At 57.9% G+C, this 22,842-nt stretch overlaps 8 protein-coding genes across 8 annotated transcripts; 4 read left to right on the top strand and 4 right to left on the bottom strand.

Annotated features, from left to right (window-relative positions):
• Positions 1–180: 180 nt before the first annotated feature.
• EX895_006467 (uncharacterized protein) lies at positions 181–1,113 on the bottom strand (the record flags this gene model as incomplete). The annotated part of the gene is made up of 1 exon (XM_029887058.1): positions 181–1,113. One exon carries the CDS (start codon positions 1,111–1,113, stop codon positions 181–183), a length of 933 nt encoding a protein of 310 aa, XP_029736550.1.
• A 1,057-nt stretch (positions 1,114–2,170) lies between these two features.
• Positions 2,171–4,126, bottom strand: EX895_006466 (uncharacterized protein; the record flags this gene model as incomplete). Its single annotated transcript, XM_029887057.1, has 1 exon — positions 2,171–4,126. The coding sequence occupies one exon, from the start codon at positions 4,124–4,126 to the stop codon at positions 2,171–2,173; it is 1,956 nt and encodes a 651-aa protein (XP_029736549.1).
• A 1,588-nt stretch (positions 4,127–5,714) lies between these two features.
• On the bottom strand, positions 5,715–6,476 carry EX895_006465 (uncharacterized protein; the record flags this gene model as incomplete). Its single annotated transcript, XM_029887056.1, has 1 exon — positions 5,715–6,476. One exon carries the CDS (start codon positions 6,474–6,476, stop codon positions 5,715–5,717), a length of 762 nt encoding a protein of 253 aa, XP_029736548.1.
• A 1,132-nt stretch (positions 6,477–7,608) lies between these two features.
• Positions 7,609–10,813, top strand: EX895_006464 (uncharacterized protein; the record flags this gene model as incomplete). The annotated part of the gene is made up of 2 exons (XM_029887055.1): positions 7,609–10,604; positions 10,690–10,813. The coding sequence occupies 2 exons, from the start codon at positions 7,609–7,611 to the stop codon at positions 10,811–10,813; spliced, it is 3,120 nt and encodes a 1,039-aa protein (XP_029736547.1).
• Positions 10,814–11,031: 218 nt separating this feature from the next.
• EX895_006463 (uncharacterized protein) lies at positions 11,032–11,988 on the bottom strand (the record flags this gene model as incomplete). The annotated part of the gene is made up of 1 exon (XM_029887054.1): positions 11,032–11,988. One exon carries the CDS (start codon positions 11,986–11,988, stop codon positions 11,032–11,034), a length of 957 nt encoding a protein of 318 aa, XP_029736546.1.
• A 622-nt stretch (positions 11,989–12,610) lies between these two features.
• On the top strand, positions 12,611–14,614 carry EX895_006462 (uncharacterized protein; the record flags this gene model as incomplete). Its single annotated transcript, XM_029887053.1, has 1 exon — positions 12,611–14,614. The coding sequence occupies one exon, from the start codon at positions 12,611–12,613 to the stop codon at positions 14,612–14,614; it is 2,004 nt and encodes a 667-aa protein (XP_029736545.1).
• An 847-nt stretch (positions 14,615–15,461) lies between these two features.
• On the top strand, positions 15,462–16,613 carry EX895_006461 (uncharacterized protein; the record flags this gene model as incomplete). The annotated part of the gene is made up of 1 exon (XM_029887052.1): positions 15,462–16,613. One exon carries the CDS (start codon positions 15,462–15,464, stop codon positions 16,611–16,613), a length of 1,152 nt encoding a protein of 383 aa, XP_029736544.1.
• Positions 16,614–17,081: 468 nt separating this feature from the next.
• EX895_006460 (uncharacterized protein) lies at positions 17,082–22,664 on the top strand (the record flags this gene model as incomplete). Its single annotated transcript, XM_029887051.1, has 2 exons — positions 17,082–18,763; positions 19,205–22,664. 2 exons carry the CDS (start codon positions 17,082–17,084, stop codon positions 22,662–22,664), a joined length of 5,142 nt encoding a protein of 1,713 aa, XP_029736543.1.
• Positions 22,665–22,842: the final 178 nt, after the last annotated feature.

Below are 22,842 nucleotides of genomic sequence, written 5' to 3'. Positions count from 1 at the left end.
CTTCATCATCGTTAGCATCATCATCGCATCCAGTCTTGTCGTTGTATCACTTTTAGCTCACGCACGCACGCACTCCTCACTTGCAATTGTCGATCTCATCGTTGCATCCTTTTCTACTTGGCGCATCTAAGCTGTACGAAAGAAAGACCAATGCATTGCAAAACTGGAACCACCCCTGCTCTAAGCGCGCTGACGCTGTCTGGCGCCGATACTCTTCAAGTTCGCGTAGACTTTTCCAGGAGGGCTACCTCTGATGAGTGCGACGACGGCGTCTCTCGCGATCTTGATGTTGGCAAAGTTGCCGAGGATGTGGATCTTGGTGTCGGCGATCACGAGCCTGGTTCTGCTCGCGTTCTCGATCGCGAACCTCGTCCTGCCGTCCTTGCCCGCAATGCGGCCGATGGCACGACTCAAGTTGTCGCCCTGGAGCGTCTTGACGTCCTTGATCTCGAATGTGTCGATGAACAGGTCGTCCATACGCAGAAGTGCGATGGCGTCGTCGGCCTCGAAACCGAGGGCGAAAGCTTTGACAAAGTCGGCGCCCTTTTGCAGCATCCCCTGCTCCGACGTGTACCGCGATGACTTGAGCTCGACGCACTTCTTGGCGACGTTCATTCGCACTTGCAGCGAAGCCATCTCGACGAGCGGCGTGTAGATCTTATGCCAGTCATTCTTGAGCGGCGTGAGGCGGTGCGGAGGGATTGGGATTTTGCGCAATTGACCCTTGGCTACCGCGGTGAGCGACGAGGAGGCTGATGCGGAGAGCGGCTGAAATTTGGGTTTGGCGGGGTCCGAAGCGGCAGTGGTGGGAGCGGTGGGAGGAGCGGCAGTAGAAGAAGCGCCGATCATCAAATCGTCATCGTCGTCTTCCATAGTCGCAGTGTTGGATCCGGCAGACTGGAACGCCTCGTCAGCGATATCGACGTCTTCGTCGTCGTCAGACCCCTCCATGCCAAAAGGCTTGCTGTGCTTCAGAACCACTTCGTCGTCATCCTGCTCCACGGCAGCCTTGCTCGGCGTGCCGACAAGGCCCGCTTTAGCGGACGTCTTCTTGGCGCTGCTGGAAGACGACGAAGCGGCGGCTGCCTGCTTGCTCGAAGAACTTGCTACCATTGTGAAGGGGAATCGTGTGTGGCTGATTTGACGGAGACCAAACTCTGCCTTATGCAGCGACAAGACGCGACGTTGAGGGTGTGAAAGCGTAGTGCGACGATGTATCCTGCTTAAACTTCCCTGGCCTGCGTGTTCGTAGTGGAAGAGATTGGAAGTGTGCTCGACGTCTCTGGGTATGATGATGGATGAAGGAGAAGGGTCAGCAGGACGGTGGAGAAGCAGCCAAACTTTTGGAAGAAGGCAGCGCCGAAAAAAATTCGTGCATCAATCCAGTCGAGACTCCTAAAAAATTGCAGGAGCAGTGCACAGAGATAGAAACACGAGCGACGCAAATCAAATTTTGCTTAAACCCTGAACAGAATTTATCGCTGCCACTTGTTAGGCCTTTGGCTCGGTGCAGTGACAATAGCCTGAACCGCTTCAAAGGAACGACGTTATCAAAAGACCCTCAGGTCTCGACTCGTAAGCAATCTGCATCAATCGCACACCCGGTCTAGATTGTGGTGAAGAAAGGCAGTAGATTCCGCAATGCCTTGGGCTGAGCCCTGCAGATAGCAAAGGCGAGTGATCATCGCTACGTGACAAGAACGAGGCGTCGGAAGCGAGCGGCATATCCTGTTTGCAGAAGAGAAGGAGGCGGATGCGAAGTGCCACAGGAAAGCGCGAGCAGTGTGAAAGCAGAGACAGAGACACCAGCTTGGGACCCCCGAGAAGAGGAGAGAGAGTAAAACAAATATAAACAGGGAGGGAGCAAGGATATTATACAACGCATCACGGAACAGAGAGGAAGCTTGCGTCAGGCAGCTTCGAGGCGGTGCTCTACTTCCTCTGCACACTTCCCAGTTGGCAAGAGACCGGGAAATAGGAAGAATAGGCACCTCACTCGCTACCTTCTTGATTGTCCCGCTTAGCGCACGCCACTCGTTCGACACTGACGCGCAAGGACAGATCTTTTGGGGTTAGGATAAAGTGTGAGGGGAAAGATGCGTGGATCACCAGTCAACGAGCGAGTGGGCTGAGGGTCGGGGTGAGGGGGGGTATGCTAGCCAAAGGCGCTTCAAGCCTCGGTCTTGGGAGCCTCAGCCTCAGCCTCAGCCTCGGCCTCGGGAGTGGCAGGGTCGTTCTGCTGGTACTCCTTGAGAACCTCGAGCGCCTCGTTCACCTTGGCGTCAAGCGCCTCGCTCTCCTCGAGAAGGTGGAGCAGCTCAGTGACGGGAAGCTCGAGGATCATGCCAGTAAGCTTACCGGCAAGCTCGGGCTGACCAGCGGCAACCTTGGGGTAGATGGCCTCACCGAGCATCTGCTTCTGCTCCTCGGGGCTAGCCTTGGCGAGAGCAGCGGCGGTCAACACACCGGGCTGACCAGCGCCCTCGGGGCGGCCAGCAGGGCGGGCAGCAGGTCCACGAGGCATGGGCTGGCCAGGGACGGGCTGACCGGCGGGACGGGGAGCACCGTTGACGCCAGCGGGGGGGCGAACACCGGCGGGAGGGGTAGGGCCGCCAGCGGCGTTGGGGGCACCGCGAGGAGGGCGGGCAGGGCGGTAGCCCTGGGGCATCATGCCAGCAGGGAACTGACCGGGCTGGCCGTAAGGAGCCATGGGCATACCCTGGGGCATCATGCCGCCAGGGGCGTAACGGGGACGGGGCACCATGCCGCCGGGCTGGCCGGGGAACGCACCGGGCTGCGGGTAGTACATGCCAGGGCCGGGGTAGCCCATGCCCTGAGCAGCAGCCTGCTGCTGGAGACGCAGCTGGTTGCGCTGCATGATCTGGGCCTCGAGCTGCTGGCGACGCACATCCTTGCGCTGGGCGAGGGCGACGTAGAGGGGACGGTTGTCGAGCATCTTGCCGTTCATCTCCGAGACGGCCTTGTTGGCCTCCTCAGGGGCAGAGTAGCACACGAAACCGAAGCCACGCGAAACACCCGAGGGGGCGCGCATGATCTTGCACGAGGTGATGGCACCGAAGGGAGCAAATTCCTCGCGCAGACGCTCGTCGTCATACGACTCGGGGATGTTCTTGAGGTAGAGGTTGACGCCTTGGAACTTGGCGAGCTTCTCGTTCTTGGCAGCCTCGTACGAACGGCGGAGCTCCTCCTCGCGCTCGCTCTTCTTCTGGGCACGGGCAACAAAGAGCTTCTGGCCCTTGAAGTCCGAGTCGTGGAGCTCGTCGACGGCCGTCTGGGCCTCGTTGTGGTCCTCGAAATTGACGAAGCCGAAGCCCTTGGACTTACCGTCTTCGTCGCGCTGGAGGACGCAGGAGGTGATCTTGCCGTACTTGGTGAAGAGTTTCTCAAACTCCTCGTCGGTGACCTCGGGGTCAACGTTCTTGGCGTAGATGTTGGTGAAGTTGGCACGCGACTCCTCGATCTTGGCCTGACGCTCCTTGCGGGGGATGTGATGACCGACGTACACCTTCTTGTCGTTCAGAAGCATGCCGTTGACGTGCTGGATGGCGGCCTCGGCAGCCTCGGCGGTCTCGTAGTGGACGAAACCGTAGCCGAGCGAGCCAGTCTCGTTGGTGGCGACCTTGCACGAGAGGATATTGCCGAAAGCAGCAAAGGTGTCGTGGAGAGCCTTGTTGTCGATGCCGGCGTCGAGGTTCTTGATGAAGATGTTGCCCTGACCGGTGCGTCGGAGGGCGGGGTCACGCTGCGACCACATGATACGGCAAGGGCGGTTGCGGATCAGCGAGTAGTTGAGCTGCTCCATAGCACGCTCACCATCGGCGGCGTTGAGGAAGTTGACGTATGCGTAGCCGAGCGAGCGACGGGTAACGGCGTCACGGCAGACACGGATGCTGGCAACGGGACCGATCATGTTGAAAATCTCGAAGAGCATGGCCTCGGTGACCGTGGGGTCGAGCTCACCAACGTAGAGCGAGGTGTTGTTGGCGGCATCGGCGTTGTTGCGCTGCTCACCGTTGCCGGCAGCCGGCTGCTCGGCGGCGGGAGAGGGGTTGGAGGCAGGGACGGCCTCGGCGGGGGCGGCGGCGGGGGACTCGGTGGACGACATTGTTTCGAAGCTTGTGGTTTTCTGAAGGATTTTCCAAGAGAAGAAGTTGAAAGAATGAAAAAAGTGAAAGAAGAAGGAAGATAGAGTAAAGGAACTCTTTCTGTAGATATAATAGGGGAGGAGAAGGAAGTAGGAGGAGAAGGTCAGTAAGATAGCTATGAAGTGACTGCGGAACAGGACGGTTCGGAAGCAGACGCAGAAGCGGAAGCAGAAGCAGAAGAGGGAGCGGGTCGAAATGGCCGTGACTGTTCCAAGATAGTCTCGAGAGGAATACCGCTGCAGCTGCGGACGTCGGTGTGGCCAGGTGTTGACGAAGAGCGTTGGCAGGCAATGTTGACGAGTTGGCGCACTGCTCTTGACGTGTTCCTACGCCGAACTTGCAATATGCCCTGTGCCGACCACGGATCAGCGAGATGTCAAACCTCCGTGTCGTGTGATGGACGACTCCATCGTACTTGCGGGACTTCCCTGCCTGCCGCCTGCTGTCGTTGCCGCGATAACGGCTCGCCACCATCGACGCGTCCCTCTAGGGCATCTTATCCTCCACCACCGCGTTCGGCTGCAGCATCGGTTCCAAGATCCGTCGATGAAATGCTCACCTTTTGATATGGGTTTTTTAAGTTTTCTTTGGCTTTATACGAGGAGCGACAACTGACGAAGAGTCGACAACAACCTCGGGTTTTTTGAGATGGAGATGGTGTTTTTTGGGTTTTTAAGAAAAGTTTTTTGAGGAGAAGGTAGGAAGACAAGATGGTGACGGCCAACTTTGCTCGCAGGCAGCGAGCGAACGGGCGACCGCGGCACAGTCAAGTCACGCTTCGTGGGCGAGACTTTTTTTTTTCTCGGTCGTTCCTTCCTTTCATTCCTGCCCCTCTCTGTCGCGAATGCAGACATAGATTGAAAAATTTAGGCACACCAAGGAACCGAGCGCAGCAGCAAAGGTGCGCAGCAAACTTTTTCGACAAATTTTTCTGCAGACCGAGAAGAAGGAAAACAAGGCTAAAACAAAATAACGCGCGAAACTGTTAAGCTGCGCGACGATCTCATTCGATCAACAGGCTCGTGTGTGCAGTCTGAGCAGAGTTCGCCAAGGACGTTGCTATCAAGTCTCAAGGTAGTCACGAAGGAAAAGCTGCATCGGTTGGAAGGCAAGACGATCTGCAGTGGTGGGGCCTACCTTGTGAAGGACAGACGTGGTCGAAGAGAGGCGAGCAGAAAAGTGGTGGATCTTGGCATTGTGGTGAGAGAGAGGCATAGGCTATGATATATAAAAAGTACAGAATACACGAGACGGCGAGAGCTTATATGCTTCCGTGTCTCTGGCAAACAGCATGACAAAGCTGTGCGGAACTCCGGTGGAATCAGGAGATGAGATGCCGGACGTGGGCATGTTTTGAGAGATGCAGAACGTGTCGAGGAGAGTGCAGTGCATATTGGCGTTCAGTCGAACCAGGAGGAGGCGAGCACTGATCACGGAAGAGACGTAGCTGAGGTGCTGTATCCTTTGGCAAAAAGTCTGGGCGGGTGAAGAGCTCCTTGACAGGTCCGACTGAAAGCGGCCTTGCATGCGGCAAAGCAAAGAAAAATCTTAGTTGGTCGACTGGACGACACCCACTTCAGCGGCGCGGAGAAGGCGGTCCTTGATCTTGTAGCCAACTTTGCTACACTCGAGAACGGTACCTGGCTCCTTGCCGGGCACGGGAGCCTGGTAGAGCGCCTCGTGCTCCTTGGGGTCGAACTTTTCACCCGTTGGGTCAAATTGAACGATGCCGTGTGTTCGGAGCATGTCGAGCAACGACTTGGAGGTGAGGTCGACTCCCGAGAACAGGTCAGCAATGACACGACGAGGATCTTTGAGGTCGAGGTCCTTGGGAGCGGTGCGCAGCTCCTCGGGCACCGACTTAAGCGCCAAACCGAGGATGTCGATCGAGCTGGTCAAGTCCTTGGCGAGCTTGGTGATGGCGAAATCGCCCGCTTGCGCCTTCTCGTCCTTGGATCGGCGCTGTAGGTTCTGGTAGTCGGCCTTGCCGTAGAGAATAGCTTCTTGCAACTCCTTGATCTTGGCGTCCTTCTCCTTGATCTGCGCTTGCAACGCCTCGGTACCAGCGCCGGCCTCCTTGTCGGTGGCGCCCATGGCCTCGCCAGATGCCTTGATGTCCTCTTCCTTCTTCTGGTTAGCCGAGTTGAGAGCGGTTCGAGCCGTCGAGAAGTTCATGGCTCGCGAAGCCGGGAGGAAAGCAGGAGCGCGCGGTGCGAACGAGGCGAGGCTCTGCTTGGAGGACCCGGCAACGGCGGATCTCGCGACGGATCGAAGAGCGAAGCCGAGTTGGTGAGACATGGAGCTCGGCATTATGACGAATAGATGTGTTGGGGCAAAGAGAGAGATGCAAAGGGGAAGACGTGGTGGTCGCAAGGTACAAGACAACGTTGAGAACGAGTTGAGTGCGAGTGGAGGCTGATGGGATGTCAAAAAGCGGTAGCTCTTGGCAGTCAGTCGGTCAGTTAGTCGTGTGATGGGCGGCTATTGGTCAGACAGTCACTTCGACTCAAGTCTCTTTTTTGGTCGCTGTGACTTTGCGAAAGACTTTCTTCTTCTTGTTCCTCCGGGTTCGCCCCCGCTTTCTTTCGCTCTGGCTAAGCCTCGCTGTGACTGCGCCGTGCCTTGCGGTATTTCCCGATACAACATTTTCATTGGCAGCCACCCAAATCCCGATCCGCTTAGTTTTTGCTGCTGTTAGAGTGTGGTGGTTGGGCAACGCGCAAGTCAGGCCAACGATTGCGAGGAACTGGCTTTGGGCAGGTGTGCTAGCAACGGCAAAATGCCGAGAGCTCTTTCAAAGGGGCTCGAAAGGCAGAGAGAGAGTCAGCTGCTGCTTTTCGCTGGCTGAGCACGGTCAGTGTCGGGGTGCATACTTTTTTTGGAATTGAAAATCACGGCTTGGACCCTGAGCCGCCCGCATATGCCTGCTGCTTGCCTATCGCGGCTCAGCTTGCAATCTCCACACGATCGCAGCGGGTCGGCACGCCAGTCAGCCAGCCAGTCAGTTAATCAATCAATCAGTCTGTCACCCACTCTGTCAGCCATTATCGTTGGCGCCATCCTGAGCACAGCTACTCCTAAACTAACTCAACCTTGAACCACCAACGAGGCACGCATTCGCCGTTGATCATCCTTCTCGACCTTATCCTGGCATTTACCTCTATCTGGCGCACACTACTCCTGCCAAAGCCTCTTACCCTGGACGCACGCACGATTCCTTATATTTTCGTATCGGAACTAAGTCTTGCCCGCGACCTACCTGCACCTACACTGGCACACTCGGCAACACACCATCTTTGATTTCCACAAAGCCTGTTCGCGCGCTCCTGGGCTCCAAGTATTGCGGCAGCAGGCGTGTAGCGGCCCTACCTTCACAGCGCATCCTCGAGTGCCGCAAGCAACGAGCCGCGCGCCTTCGAGCGTCGGCACACCTGCTACCACTATGACTTCGCTCTCGCAGTACGCGTCACGCTTCCTCTCCTCGGGTCTCGCCACCTCAACTCGTCCAGGCGTGGGTGCTGACCAGGACGCCAACGATCATAGTGATCCGCTCTTCTACAGCCACGCTTCCGTCTCAGGCGCCCCTTTTTCGCACCCCGCCAACCGTCACACCCCGTACGGCCCTGAGTATAGCCTGTCCAGTTCCGACGGCCTTCCAACACCGCCGGCTTATCCTAGATCGGGCGGTCAGAGCGGTATCTTGCACGGCCTTACCGGTGCCAGTCGCTTTGGGCCTGCCTCTTTCCTCGCATCCGGTCGCGGCAGGGCGGCAGGCGGCACAGGACATGGCATCCGTGACTCCCTCATCCGCGAGATCGATGACGAAGACGATGTCGATCTTTGGCGCGACGATCGACGCATGCCAGGTCTGGCTTCCCGCCTTGCAGAAAGCTCGCGTTCCGAAGATCTTACAGACAGCTTGGATGGCTCAGCAAATCCACTTCCAGCGCCACAAAGGGCTGCCGCGGCGCACCCTAGTGGGTCTGCGAAAGCAGTCAAGGTGGCACGCCAGAATGCAGCCAACGACGCGCAGGATCCTTTCCTTGCTGACGGAGACCTCGATGATGGTGAAAGCCAGCATAGCCTTGCAAGCACCAAAGAGCATCGCGTCTCAGACGACCAATCCGTCTTCTCGTCTACTGCGGACAGACAACCTTATGCGCCAAGCGAAAGTTCAAAGGCTAGCACGGCCGCTCAAAATCAACGTCGAGAAGCCGCTAGAGCACGAGGCTGGCTTGCACACGGATCTACCATTGATACAGACCGGCCTCTTGCACGCGATTCGCATCGCTACGATCCCCCGTCTTCTGGCATCTACGCGCAGACCGGGCGCAGGTCCAACAGCCAGCTCCAAGATTCCTCCATCTACTGTCAAACTTCTCGGGTCGACAAGGCGCGTGTCAAAGCATCGCGCCGCGATCGTAGTCGAGACGAAGGCCTGTTCAGTATTTACGATGAACGCGAAGAGGACGACGGCGATGACCGTTCCAACATGTCTCGTTCCAGATCTGGCTCGGTCTCGGCCTCGTCGGTCACAGAGTCCGAGTACGATACCGAGGGCGAGGGTCGTCGCATGCGACGCAGTCGTCGCGGCTCGCGAAATCGCGCCCGCCAAATGACTTCGACTCTGCGCGAGCCTCTGCTGCCGTCTGGCTCGGGCAGCGCTCGGCCTCTCAGAATTGCCGTGCAGCATAGCTCCGATATGGACTCGGACGGCTCCGACCTCGACGCACGATCTCATCGCACTGACCGACAATCTCAGCAACGCCAGTCCAGCCGTGGGCGTGGTGGCAGATCAAGCGCTTACAAGCGTGAGGAGGAAAGCATCGACGAGATCCATCTGTATCCCGCGCCCCCTGCCAGAGCTGGGTGGGGACCGTGGGCCAACCGCCTCGCCTTTGGCAAGTATCGAGACAAGACGGCCATCGCCAGCTTTGCTGCCGCCATTTGTGCCACGATCCTGATCGGCGCCTACCTGAGCTGGGGTGCCCGCACCCCATCCCAGCCCAAGACGCCCAAGACGCGCCCGTCTTCCTACTACACCATCACGCGTTCCCTGCCCATCTTGATCCTGCTTACCTTGCTCTCTTTCGCTGCGGGTGTCGGCAACCTCCTGCTGCTCCGCAACCTTGGTCGCTTTGGCGGCGCCAAAGTATTGCGCACTGGTCTGATGGGTGTACCCATCGTGCTTGGCCTCGGTTGGGCGTGGGCCTTTGCGGGAAGCTTCATCTACGACGATGAGGCGTGGTCGGGCGGCGGCTGGAGCACCACCGGTCTGCGTATCATCTCGATCGTGCCCTTGGCGCTTGCAATCATCTTCGCCCGCATGGTGTGGCACCGTCGCAAAGCACTCTCGCGATCCATTGCCGTTCTCGAGCTATCGTGCAACGTGGTGCTACAACATCCCGCGCTGCTGGTGCTGGCTCTGGCGTCGCTAGGTGTCTTTGCTCTCGTGACCGTCCCTTTCCTCTTCCTCTTCACGCGACTCTTCCTCGTGGGGCACTTCGGTCGACAGGTTGGCGACTCGATGGAATGGCAGACCGACGCAAAGGCCGCGTGGCTCGCTTGGGCAACACTGTGCGCTTGGCTGTGGACCTGGGCCGTGTTGCGCGGCGTCCAGCGCGTCACAGTGGCTGGTGTGGTCAGTCACTGGTACTTTCACCGCATCGGCGAGGGAGAAGCTGCGGGTGGTGAGGCACAAGCTGGAGCAGCAACTTCGGCCGAAAGGCACGCAGGGCCAAGTGTTGCCGGCGATACGCGAGCGCAGTCGTTCGACAGGCGACGCGCAGATGAGCAGCACGCAAATGAAGTAATTTTCGATGGCGACTCGATCTACGACGAAGCACCTGGAGCTCCTGGCTCATATCCGCAGCATGGAGCTCACAGCTCAGCGCAGCATCGGTATGCAGCCCCCGACCCGAACGAAGTGGTGCGCGTCTCGTTTTCCAGGGCGACTGGACCAGCTCTAGGCTCGATCTGCATGTCGGCGTTGATCTTGGCCATCGTCAAGACGTTGACTGTGGTTGCAGAGACGGCCCGCCGCATCTCGGACGCTACAACGCAGCGCAGGGTGCCTAAACTTCTGCAGCCCCTGACGCACGTTGTTGTAGTGCTAGCTGGCCTGGGAGCTGTACTTCAGAGCTACAGCGACCTGGCGCTGGTCTATGTCGGTGTGACGGGCGATGGCTTTTGGACCGCTGCCAAGAAGAGTGCGCAACTTGTGAGCAGGGGAGGTATGCAAGGTGTCATGGAAGGCCTCGTGATCAATCTGGTCTTGGACCTGACCGCCATCGCGCTGTCCTTCCTCGCTGGGCTGGTTGGGTTTTTGTTTTCGGCGCACCAACTGCATGTGCCTGCGGATGCTCCGCTGGTGGGTCTGCTGTGCGGTCTGCTCCCCTACTGGACTCTACGACTGTGTGCCGACGTTCTCAGCAATGCGTAAGTAGTCTTTCCTCATCGGATCTTTGTTCCATTGGTCATTGATCTTGTACTGACGCTTTTGTTTCCACGTCTTTCGATACAGCTCGGATACGCTCTACCTCTGCTACGCTATCGACCATGCATCCAACGATGAGCACTGCCCCAAAGCCGCCGAGGCTTTCACTGCAAAGCCATCCGACGTCTCTGATTCCATTCTTCCATTTTGATCGCAGCTCGAAACACTCTTCGCACGGTGAAAGCTGACTTGTTGCCTGGAATGATTGGCTTTCAGTCGAGGGCTCAGATTCTTCACTCTCGGGACGAAATCTCATGTTGCGCACCGCTTTCTTTGCGTCTTACGCACGCCTGCTGTCTGAACGGTGTTCTGGAATGTGACAAGCTATGATTTGGCATTGGCTTGCGCGTGCTGATCTGCCGTCCTGACTCAGGCGCGAGACCGCTTGTTGCCTCTGGCTCCAGCGACAGCGGCTTTCTTCCTCGCTGCAGAGCGCGGGTTGTCGTCGTCAATCTCCATTGCGTTTGCCGGCCCCTTGGATTTTCTCAGCTGCTGTTGCTGTTGCTGTTGTTCCAGCTCTTGCTGTGCCTCGACCAAGTTGTGTAGCAGCGCTCGGCGGTGTTGCTGGCGCTGGTGTTCGGAGTCGGCGGCGCTGGAGCGTGTGCTATCCATACGCGCTTGGAGGCTCTCCAGAACAGAGACGGTGGTGGCCTGCCAGTTTTGCAGTGACGTGAAAACACTGTCGAGCTGCGAGATGCCTGTGCTGGATGCGATGGAAGGTAAAGCGGCGAGCGCAGGCTGCGAGAGGATTGATGGATGCGGGAAGTCTCGGCCTTGCACATGGTGTACTTCGAAGCGCGTCTGGAGCTCGTTGAGCTTTCCTGAGATCAGCCCGGCGTAGATAGCTTCGATGATGAGGTCTTCGAGCTCTCTGCTATTGCTGGATTGGACACCTAGGGATCCGTACAGAGTAGCGTAGGGAAGCGACTTGTGCTGAAAGGCGAGTGACAGCAGGGTGAGCTGTCGCAGCTTTTGGATTTGGTCTCTCGACAGTTCGGGGATGGCGCCAGACTGGACGAGATGCAGATAGTCGCTATATGTACCGTATGCGAAGAGACACAGAAGCTGGTACGCTATCTGAAGCTGTGAGGACGATGCTGAGTCGGAAGATGAGGCCAGCTCAGCAACGCCTGCGACGTCAAAGAGCTCGGCAAAAAAGAAGACGCCGGGAGCAGCGATGGCTTGCTGCACCAGACTGGCCGCTGCGGCACCGCGTGGCTTTGTTGATCTCGCCACGAGGAGAAGAGGCTCCAAACGCGAGGTTGAAGAGGATGGCGCTGTTCCCGAGGGCGCTAGGGAGGATGATGACGACGCAACGGCGGTCATGATCGTCGATCGATTCGTGCGCAACCCAGACAAGACCAGATCTGTGTCGTGAGACAGCGAGCTTGTTCAGAGTTTTTGGAGCGAGAGCCCTGCTTTGATCTTTGGCAAAGATCGGACGAGCTGTATGCGATCGAGGAGCTGGAGGAGCTCAAAGGTCGGTGTCGAGATGAAGATTGAGAAGCGATGGTTGCTGGTGTATGCCTAGGTGGAGAGTGATGATGAGAGAGCTAAGTCGTTACGTCCGTGCGGTGTGCTGTGCATGTTTCCATTTGTCAGAGCGAGTCGTGCGAACATTAGTCACGAAATTGCCAAACGTGGCTGAGTCGATCCTGCTTTTCTGCACTCTACTCGACGCGTCAATCGCGACAATACTCCGCCAGTCGCAGCAGGCTCGAGAACAACACTCGACCAACGAATTTTGTGGCAAGAGAGGAGCGGCATTGATTTTTGAGCTTCGCACGCTAGCCGCAGCCGGTGTCCGCCTTAGTCTTTCTCACACCATCTGTTCTTGCCCTCGTGATCACCCTCAACACCTTCTCTTTCTCTCCTGTCGGTAGCGGCGGCAGCAACTGATTTCCTGAAAGCAAACCTGCTGCTGGGCTGGGAGGAAATTGCACGCAACATGCCCATCCCCACATCCTCGACGGGGCAGTCGTACCCGCCCGTTCTCGACTATCGCATCGTCCAGCTGATCGGTGGAGGCGGCTTCAGCAAGGTCTTTCGCGCAGTTAATCCTTCGTCCAAATCCAATCCTGTCGCAGCCATCAAGGTCATCTCGTACGCACCCAACCGCTCCAACAAGTACCCTATCGATCGTCGAGCGCTGCAAAAGGAGGTCCAGGTCCACTCGATCCTCAAACACCCCAATGTCCTCGAGTTTCTCGGCGCCGTCGAACGCGGTGTAGACAAGAATGGTAATGCCGGCAAGGAGAAGGGCATTCTGATGGGCGAAGCCGTCGCCACCACACAGGAATCCATCAAAGCTCGCGACAAGGAGCGTCAGAAGATGCTCAGTTCGCCCTCGCATGAAGACAACTACGTGCCAGGACTCTACATGGTCCTCGAGCTGGGAGCCGGTGGCGATCTGTTTGACAAGATCGCGCCAGACTACGGCGTGGAGGAGGATCTGGCCCACTTTTACTTTCAGCAGCTGCTGGCAGGCTTGGAGTACATTCACTCGCAGGGCGTGACACACCGCGACATCAAGCCGGAAAACATGATGCTCGATGCAGAGGGCAACCTCAAGATCGCGGATTTTGGCCTCTGCTCCGTGTACAAGTACAAGGGCAAGGAGCGCGAACTGACGGGCGCCTGCGGATCCTTGCCGTACATTGCGCCTGAGATGAACGGTAAACCGTACCGCGGCGAACCCGTCGATGTATGGAGCTCGGGCGTGGTGCTATTCGCCATGCTCGTTGGAAGCACACCATGGGACGAACCCACCTCGAGGTCGCCCGAGTACAATGCCTATCGCACCGGCGAGCTCTTCGCATACGATCCGTGGACCAAGATCCCCAGCGACGCCCTGTCGCTGCTCAAAAAGATGATGCACCCAAACCCGGAGAAACGCATCACGTTTGAAGGCATCCGTCGCCATCGCTGGTTCAAGCGCGCCAACGATCTCATGACGCAGAAGGGCAAGTGCAATGATCCCGTCAACCTCGCCGAGAAGCTGTTGCAGGGTCTTGCGGTCTCGGGCGACATCAATTTGGAGATCAACAGCGCGGCCGCAGCAGCAGCACGTCGACTCGAGCTTCACACGGACGGACAGCGGGCGCAGGTGCCGGAAAATGTATCTCTTACTCAGCCCGAGGCCATTCCCAACAGCTCGTTTGGCTTGGCGGCAGGCAGGTCCGTGGCGCGCGGATGGCGCGACGATGCAGATCACGGCGGCGGTGGCGGCGCCGGCGGATTGGCACTGCCATCATCGACCGCGATGCCCGCTATCGCGACGGGCGGCGACGACATGTCGCGCCGCTTGGCCATGAGCCAGCACATTTCATCACGTCGAGTCGAGTTCTCCTCATCTGGGAGCGGTATGGGATCCGAGATGAACATGCCTGGGGCATCGCAGTTCACCCAGGCTCTCAACCACTTCACGCAATTCGAAGCACTTACGCACATGGCAGGCGCCGGAAGCTCACATCTGCGCTTCTCGCCGCATCTCACACGCTTCTTTTCGTCGGCATCTGCAGCAACCATGGTGAGTCTTGTAACAGACTTGCTCGATGGGCTCGCAATTCGTAATTCAGTCACCGCCATCGGCGACCAGGAGGAGCTCCAAGAAGCGTACAGTTTTATGGTAGAGGGCGAGCCTGACGCAGCGGCTTCGAGCGACGACGCTTCTCGCGCGACGACGACGGGTAAGAGGGTCGTGATTGGTTCGCGAGGTGCGCGAGTGCGTTTTGCTACCATGGACAAGCGCAAGTGTCCGCTAAGAGGAGATGTGCGTGTCGAGAACTTGGTCGCGCCGGATGCGACGTCCGACTCGCCACCTGCGTCGGAGGATGCTGCCAAGTGTCTGGTGGTCATGCAGAAGAGCAAGGGTGACCCGCTCGAATGGCGAAGGCTCTTCCGAGAGATCTCTCGTCGGCCCGAGATCCAGGCGACCATCATCTCGACCTAAACGCTCTGGTCACTCTGTTCGTGTTTCTGACTTGCTCGCCGCAATTCCCTTCCGCATTATCACGTCCTGATCTTCTCGTCGACACCGCCCATCTGTAAACCTCACTTTCTGTACTCTTAGTATACGCCCCGCAATACCTGGCTCTGTTTTGAACCACTCATCTGCAATGCATTATTATCCGTGACCTCCTTCAGCGACGCGGATTGGGACTGTGAAAATACAGGGGCTGCTCCTGGCCCCTGTCAAGTTACCCAAGCAACTCCCACGTTTCGCGCACAGTATGCACCGAGACTGGTCTGCCTCAGAAGAGCTTCTTCGGGACTGAACCTGTGAACATGGCTTTAGGTACAGATGTATTCTGGAAGTCCATTCAGGTGCATGAACGTAAGAGCCCTCCTTCGATACTGAGCGTGGTGTACACCTATGTCTGTTAAAGCGTCTCTGACTTGAGACCTCCTCTTTTGTTTTCCCGCAAAAACGTGGTCGCGGTGAGAGCCGCTCCTCATCACAACTTGCACGAGTGAAAAGGAGCACGAGCCCACTGTGTGTGGTAATAGCAGCGGGAAAAATCGCCAGACTTGGGCTGAAGATCGTCACTGAGAAAAAGAGCTCGTCAACTCCACTAGGGCGCACACACGCTCGCCTTTGCTCTCACCAAGCCACTTGACCTTCGAAAATAGTTACTTTTCAGGCTACCATCCCCATCACCATTCACCCTCGCGCTCGCCTCGCCATCGAATACCACTAACAACAAGCAAAGGCCGATCCGCGTCTCGAGCAGCAGCATCGGTCCAGCACTAGAATTCAGCACAGGTTTCCCGCATAGACACCCCTTGTAGCAACAATCATGGGTGAAGAAGAGGTCGGAGGTGCCGTCCCCAAGGAGCAGAGACAGGGCTGGGGCCAGTTTCTGAAATCTATCGCCACCTTCTCGGGCGATCTGTCCTCGCTCACTGCGCCCTCGTTCATCCTGTCTCCCGTCTCCCTTGTCGAGTTCCCGGCCTACTGGGGCGAGCATCCGAATGAGTTCGCCAAGATCTCGACGGGGAAGGATGAGGTGGAGCGCATGAACCTCGTGCTCAAGTGGTTCATCGGCACACTCAAGGGCCAGTTCACTGCTCGTAATACCTCGATGGGATCCGAAAAGAAGCCGCTCAACCCCATCCTTGGCGAGCTCTTCCTCGGCAAATGGCCTGACCAGAACGGTCGTGGTGAGACCGTCCTCACGGCAGAGCAGGTGTCGCACCACCCTCCCGTCACCGCCTACCACATCGAGAACAAGACCGCCGGTGTTACGCTCGAGGGTCACTGTGCGCAAAAGACGTCCTTTTCGGGACGCACGATCCAGGTCAAGCAGGTCGGACACGCCATCATGCGCGTCAAGCTGGCTGGAAGCGACAAGGAGGAGCTCTACCTCATCACACTGCCCAACTTGCTCATTGAAGGTCTCTGGTACGGCCAGCCATACGTCGAGCTTACAGGCAACTCGTACATCCAGTCCACCACGGGTCTGCTCACCACCCTTACTTACACGGGCAAGGGCTACTTTTCGGGTAAGGCGCACTCGTTCAAGGCGACCATCGGCGCCGGCGGCAACACGCTCTACACGATCGAGGGCGAGTGGGCCGGCGTCAGCCACTACAAGGGCAAGTCGATCTCGGGCAAGAGCAACGAGGCTTTCTGGGATGCTTCCACCGAGCGCGAGGAGGTCTCGGTGGAAGCAGTGGACAAGCAGGGCGAGATGGAGAGCCGCAATGTGTGGAGGACGGTGGCGCAGGGTATCCGCACAGGCGATTACGACACTGCATCGAAGGACAAGGCCAGGATCGAGAATGCTCAGAGGCAGAAGCGGAAGGACGAGGCGGCTGCGGGAACGCCACACCAGCTCGAGCACTTTGTACACGTTCAGGACGACCAGGAGTACTCGCAGCTCGCTGCCATGTTCAAGGGCCAGCCTGCCACCGAGGATGGCTATCGAAGCAAACCTCGTGTTCACTGAGCGGTGGATGTAGTAGCTCTCCCGTTGCCCTTCTTTCGAATTCGATATGGTCAGCATACACTTCCTGCAGCGTTGCCCCTGAAAGGTTGATGTGTGGAGAGCAGCAGACAGGCGCGAGCACGCCTTTGAAGTGAGAATCTTTTGCTTTCAGGCATTCGAGCAAAGGTACCATGATGGCTGAGCGTCTGCAGTCAACATTGTCAAAGATGAATGAGAGAAGGATTCGAGATGCCGACTTTGAGCCAACAAAGGCAGCAAGCTGAGCTCTTTCCTCCACTTGTGCTGAGACCGCAAGAATTTCAGAGTGAGAAAAAGGAAGCTTCTTAAATTCCCAGTGTTGGTCTCTTCAAGCTTCCTCCATCCCTTTGACGACGGCGACGGCGAACAAGGTCTACGACTCAGCCTATAATGGGGCCCTAGCCATCTCAGCCCAAGACTCGTCTCCTGTCTTCCGTACTTCCCGCCGCGATGAGCGTACTTCTCGAAACGTCTCTGGGCGACATTGTCATCGACCTCTATACTGAGCTCGCTCCACGCTCTTGCACCAACTTCCTCAAACTGTGTTCGCAGCACTATTACAAATTCAATGCATTCTTCAGCGTCGAAAAGGACTTTCTCGCTCAGACGGGCGATCCGACCAACACAGGCAAAGGCGGTTTCAGCATCTGGGCACAATTGCCGTCCACTTCGCGGGACCGCTCAACTGGCACCTACTTCCATCCAGAGACTACGGGCGATCAATTAAAGCATACCAAGAAGGGGACAGTCTCGTTTGTTTGCGTTCACGACAAGGGGAGCGGAGGCGAGGCGGAAGGAGCGGATGCAAACGATGAGCTGATCGGAGGGTCGCAATTCTTCATCACGCTCAAGGACGGGATCGACTACCTGGATGGCAAACATGCGCCATTCGGCATCGTGGTCGAAGGGCAAGAGCCCGGTGGAACACTGGACAAGATCAACGAGGCTTATACCGACGACAAAAAAAGGCCGCTCAAGGACATCCGCATCCGACACGTTGTTGTCCTCGAAGATCCCTTTCCTGACCTGGACGGCCTCGTTCCACCCTCACGATCGCCCTCGCCCACACCATCACAAGTCCGTGCGCTCCGACTCGCCGATGACGAGAACCTCTCCGAAGAGGAAGACGACGCCGAAAAGGAGGAGCGTCGCCGCAACGCCGACACCAATGCTGCAGCCCTGACGCTCGAGATGGTCGGCGATCTGCCATTTGCCGAAATCCGCCCTCCCGAAAACATCCTTTTCGTGTGTAAGCTCAACCCGGTGACTCGCAGCGACGATCTGGAGCTCATCTTTTCGCGCTTTGGCAAGATTCTCTCGTGCGAAGTGATCAAGGATAAGAAGACGGGCGATTCGTTGCAGTATGCGTTCATCGAGTTTGACAAGAAGGACGACGCCGAGCGCGCGTACTTCAAGATGCAGAATGTGTTGGTGGATGATCGGAGGATTTGGGTGGACTTCTCCCAGAGTGTCAGTCGTCTGCATGGCGATTGGGTGAAGAAGAGGAATGGCGGGAGGGAGGCGCCTAAGGGACATTACAAGTGGGGAGGCGATTCGAATGGGTCCAGTGGGCCTGCGAGGGTCGATTCGTATCGTCCTAGGGAGGCTGGGCATCGAGACGGTGGAAGCGGTGGACGCAAACAACAGGATCAGCATAGAGATGCTGGCCGAAATTCGTCGCATTGCGATGACGATCGCCGACGAGAACGAGAAAGCGGTCAGGACCACCGAGAGAGACGATACTATGTCAGAGAAGAAGATGGACGTGACCGGGCTCACAAGCGGTCAAGACGAGAAGAAGACGACGATCGTTCAAGGCACGGCCGAGGACCGTCCTCTTCCACCGCGCGCTCCGAACGTCCCAGCGCCGGTTATTCGGAACGAGAATCTTCGCGTTACGATCCCGGCCACGATCGCGACAGAATTCATCGCCACGAGGGTGGACGACCTTCCGACGAACGTCGAAGTCGCGAGGACAGGCAGTCGCACAGGAGACACGACGAAGACGATGAGGGTAGGCATCATCGCAAGTCTTCATCTCGTCGAGACGAGCCGAGGCACTCTGAAGCATCGCATCGTCGTCGAGATGACTGTGAGGAGCGCGATCGGAATCGGGATCGCCATGATCGCGGGTATGGGGAGAGACGGCAAAATGATGACCGACAAAGACATCGTGATAGTTCGCGGCGCTAGAGCTTGCTTGCACACAGTACATCGTTCAATTACGCATATCGAAAGTAGAGCATTGAGCCGTGATGGCTTCGTGTATTGGTCGTGTGTGAGCTTGCTTGAAAGGTCTCATGGTGAGCTGCAAGTCTGGTTCTGACACGGGGAGCCCGTGGGCTCGGCGAGTTTTGTGAGACGCTCTTTTTCCATATCGGGTCGAAGCAGTCGCGTGCAACTGCGTAAGGACCACAACGGAGCACGAGGAGCTCGGACCTATCTAAACTCTGACCGAAATTCGGGACTGCATCGGCAAATTCACGACAGCCTTGACAGATCTGACCTCTTTGTTGCTTGCTTTCCTCCTTCTCTCACCATCGCTTCCATCTTCCCTCCACCTTCGCAAGCAGGGGTGTGGCACGAAATGCGATCGACATGAACGCTTCACCCCATACCAAGTCCAGCGCAATCGCTCCTTCACCCACCTCTGCCTACTTCCCTGGCTCTTCTTCGCGTCGCGGCAGCGCTTACGCTTCCAACGCCGGCGCCGAAGATGACGAGGCACTCGACGAGATCCGCAGATACGAGTCCTTCTCCACCGTCGACTGGGTCGTTGACAGCACGCGAGAGCGTAACCGTCTAGCGCGCGAACGTCAGGCTGCCTCGGCACATTTCGTCTCTTCCTCCTCCTCTTCTTCCAACTCACACCTCGCGAATGGATCGAGTCGATGCAATGCAGATGCTGCTTGGGGCCACGTTGGATTCGGGAGGGGAGGTGTGCCGCCTCGTTGGTGGTCGAGAGGCCCGTGGGGCAGAAGAGCCTGGCTGCTGTGGGGCATCATCAAGAGCGCGTTGTCCGCGTTTACCGATAGCGGCGTCATCGTGCTCGTCGGCATCCTCATCGGTCTCAACATGGGTGTCATCAGCTTGGCAACCGAATGGGCATCCGATCTCAAGCAGGGTTACTGCAGTTCCGGATGGTGGCTCAACCAAAAGTTCTGCTGTTGGGAGATGATGGATCAGGCCGGTCCTGGTGGTGCTCCTCTTCCGGCTGCGGCAAAGGCCTTGGCAACCGCAACCGTCACCGTCACCGCATCGGATCGAGCATCTACATCTACAGATGCTGCAGCACTTCTTGCATCCTCTGCGGCAGCAAACGTCGCTTCTGCCCTCCCTACAACGGTCCGATTTGTAGCACGGGAAGCCTACAACTTGACAATACGTGACGTCCCGCATCGTGCCTTGTGGTCCCGATCCACGCCCGAGATCTTACACGACGGATTTGGAATCGGTTTGCAACTGCTCTCTCGGGCTGACAAAGCTGCTGGTGGCGCTGGCGACTTGAGCGAAACATGCACCGATTGGGTCCCCTGGTCGCAATGGACCTTCCCTGCGTGGATCGTCTACATCCTCTTTGCGGGTCTGCTTTCCTTTGTGTGCGCACACCTCGTCAAGTCCTTTGCGCCATACGCAGCTGGCAGCGGTATCTCGGAGATCAAGTGCATTCTTGCCGGATTCGTCATCAACGGCTACCTCGGCTTCTGGACACTTGCCATCAAGAGTCTCACGCTGCCTCTCGCCATCGCATCTGGTCTCAGTGTGGGCAAAGAAGGTCCTGCAGTGCACGTGGCCTGCTGCATCGGCAATGTGGTGGCGAGCTTCTTCCGCTCCTTCAATCGCAGTCAGGCGAAGATGCGTGAGCTGCTGACTGCTTCTTCGGCTGCGGGCGTAGCGGTCGCTTTCGGCTCGCCCATCGGTGGCGTGCTCTTCTCGCTCGAGGAGATGGCATACAACTTCCCCGCTTCCACCATGTGGCGCTCCTTCCTCTGCGCCCTTGCAGCCACCGTCACGCTTTCGTTCATGAACCCGTTCCGAACGGGCAAGCTCGTCCTCTTCCAGGTCTCGTACGATCGGGACTGGCACTACTTTGAGATCATCTTCTACATTCTCATCGGTGTCTTTGGCGGTCTTTACGGCGCCTTTGTCATCAAGTACAACTTGCAGGTGCAGTCGTTCCGTAGGAGCTATCTTGCGAAACATGGTGTGAGCGAGGTGGTGGTCCTTGCGACGTTGACGGCGTTCATCGGGTATTTCAACAAGTTCTTGCGCATCGACATGACCGAAACGCTCGAGATTCTGTTCAGGGAGTGCGAGGGTGGTGGCGACTACGATAATCTGTGTCAGAGCTGGGCACAGTGGCGTATGGTCAACTCGCTTCTGCTTGCGACGGTGCTGCGCACGGCGTTAGTTATCATCTCATACGGCTGCAAGGTACCCGCGGGAATCTTTGTGCCATCCATGGCCATCGGCGCCACCTTCGGCCGCATGGTTGGGATCCTTGTCAAAGCGCTGTACAACACATTTCCGCACTGGTCGCTGTTTTCCGCCTGCCAACCCGACGTGCCCTGCATCACGCCAGGCACGTACGCATTCCTTGGTGCCGCAGCCGCTCTCGCCGGAGTCACGCGCATCACGGTCGCCGTTGTCGTCATCATGTTCGAGCTCACCGGTGCGCTCACTTACATCTTGCCCACCATGATCGTCGTCGGTATCACCAAGGGTGTCGCAGACTGGTTCTCCAGAGGCGGCATTGCCGAGCAGATGATCAAGTTCTCCGGCTATCCGTTCCTCGACAAGGACGACCACAGCTTTGGCATTCCCGTTGCGGATGTGATGAGGGTCAACCCGGACGTGCTGTATGCGGTGGGGATGAAGCTCGAGGAGCTCGAGAGCAAGATGAGCTATGGCACTTACAAGGGCTTCCCGCTCGTGCAGAGTAAGGAGGATGCGACCCTGCTTGGCTATGTAGGCAAGGTCGAGCTGCGGTATGCGATCGGGAAAGCGAGACGGGCACGCGCGCTCAGTGGGGAGACCACGTGCTTGTTTAGTGTCGGCCCGAATGCGGTGCGGGGCGGCGATGGGGACGGAGAACGGGATGGACCGCGCCACCAGCAGCAGGATCTGTTGACCGTAGCATCTCTGCCGACGACGGCAGCTGCGGACCGAGCGGTTCGCGAAGACATCCTGAGTCGGCTCAGTGGCGGCGCCACGGGAGCAGGGTCTGCGCTCGGGCTCGGCGTAGGAAGCGGAACACCCGACGGGACTCGAGCATCCCAGCGTCGACGCGAAGCTGAATCGCTCATTGGCAAGCTCGATGGCGACGAAGACGACGACCGTGACGATGACCCCGACCGAGACAACACCGCTTCTGCTCCACGACGCGTCGACGACGACGACGAGGATGACGACCCAATCCTCGGCGGTGCCGGAGGCGGAGTCGACGGCGAAGGCGAGTCGGACCTGCTCGAGCTCGCAGGCTGGGTCGACCCGACCCCGCTCATCGTCCAACCGGGCATGGCGCTCGAAACCGTCATGGACATGTTCAAGAACCTCGGTCCGCGCGTCATCCTCGTCGTCGAGTACGGCAAGCTCTCCGGTCTCGTCACGGTCAAGGATGTGCTCAAGCGCATCGCCATGCATGAGAAAGCCGAGGCGGCTGCGGCGCGGTCTGCCACCACCCTGCCGACGCACAGTGTGACTGCGGAAGGGTTTGGGGGCGGTGAGCTGGAGGTTCTGCTCAAAGAGGCGTACGAGTGGGCGCAGGATCGATGGGCCGTCGTCGCGCCGCACGCGGATCGACTGGGGGCGAGGTTGGGGTTGGGGACCGGGAGGAGGAGGGGACGCGGACAGCAACCGCCAGCCGAGGGGAGGTATGCGCATCTGGACACGGACGATAGATACAACGATGCAGAAGACGATTCGCAGGGTGCGGCTATGGGTGCTCCGTCGAGCAGCCAGCAGCAGCAGAGGCAGAAAAGGACTCCCGCCGATCAGCAGCAGTTTGTTTTGGGCGCTGATGACGAGGACTGAGCTGGTCGCCGCACGTGCGTGATTCTGCGAAACATCTCTCATGGGCTGCAATTGAAACGGATTCAGCACCACGTCGAAGCGCGGGTTGGACGTGGGGTGTCGTACGGTCTCTCGGCGTGTCTGTGCTCGAGCGGCTCATCAGAGCAGACGATGTGCTCCTTTTTTTGATTGCGAGGGA

Source organism: Sporisorium graminicola, chromosome SGRAM_9 (genome assembly GCF_005498985.1).
Source record: "Sporisorium graminicola strain CBS 10092 chromosome SGRAM_9, whole genome shotgun sequence".
NCBI classification, from domain to species: domain Eukaryota; kingdom Fungi; phylum Basidiomycota; class Ustilaginomycetes; order Ustilaginales; family Ustilaginaceae; genus Sporisorium; species Sporisorium graminicola.
Note: the sequence above shows the minus strand (reverse complement) of the source record. Positions and strands in the feature narration are given on the sequence as shown.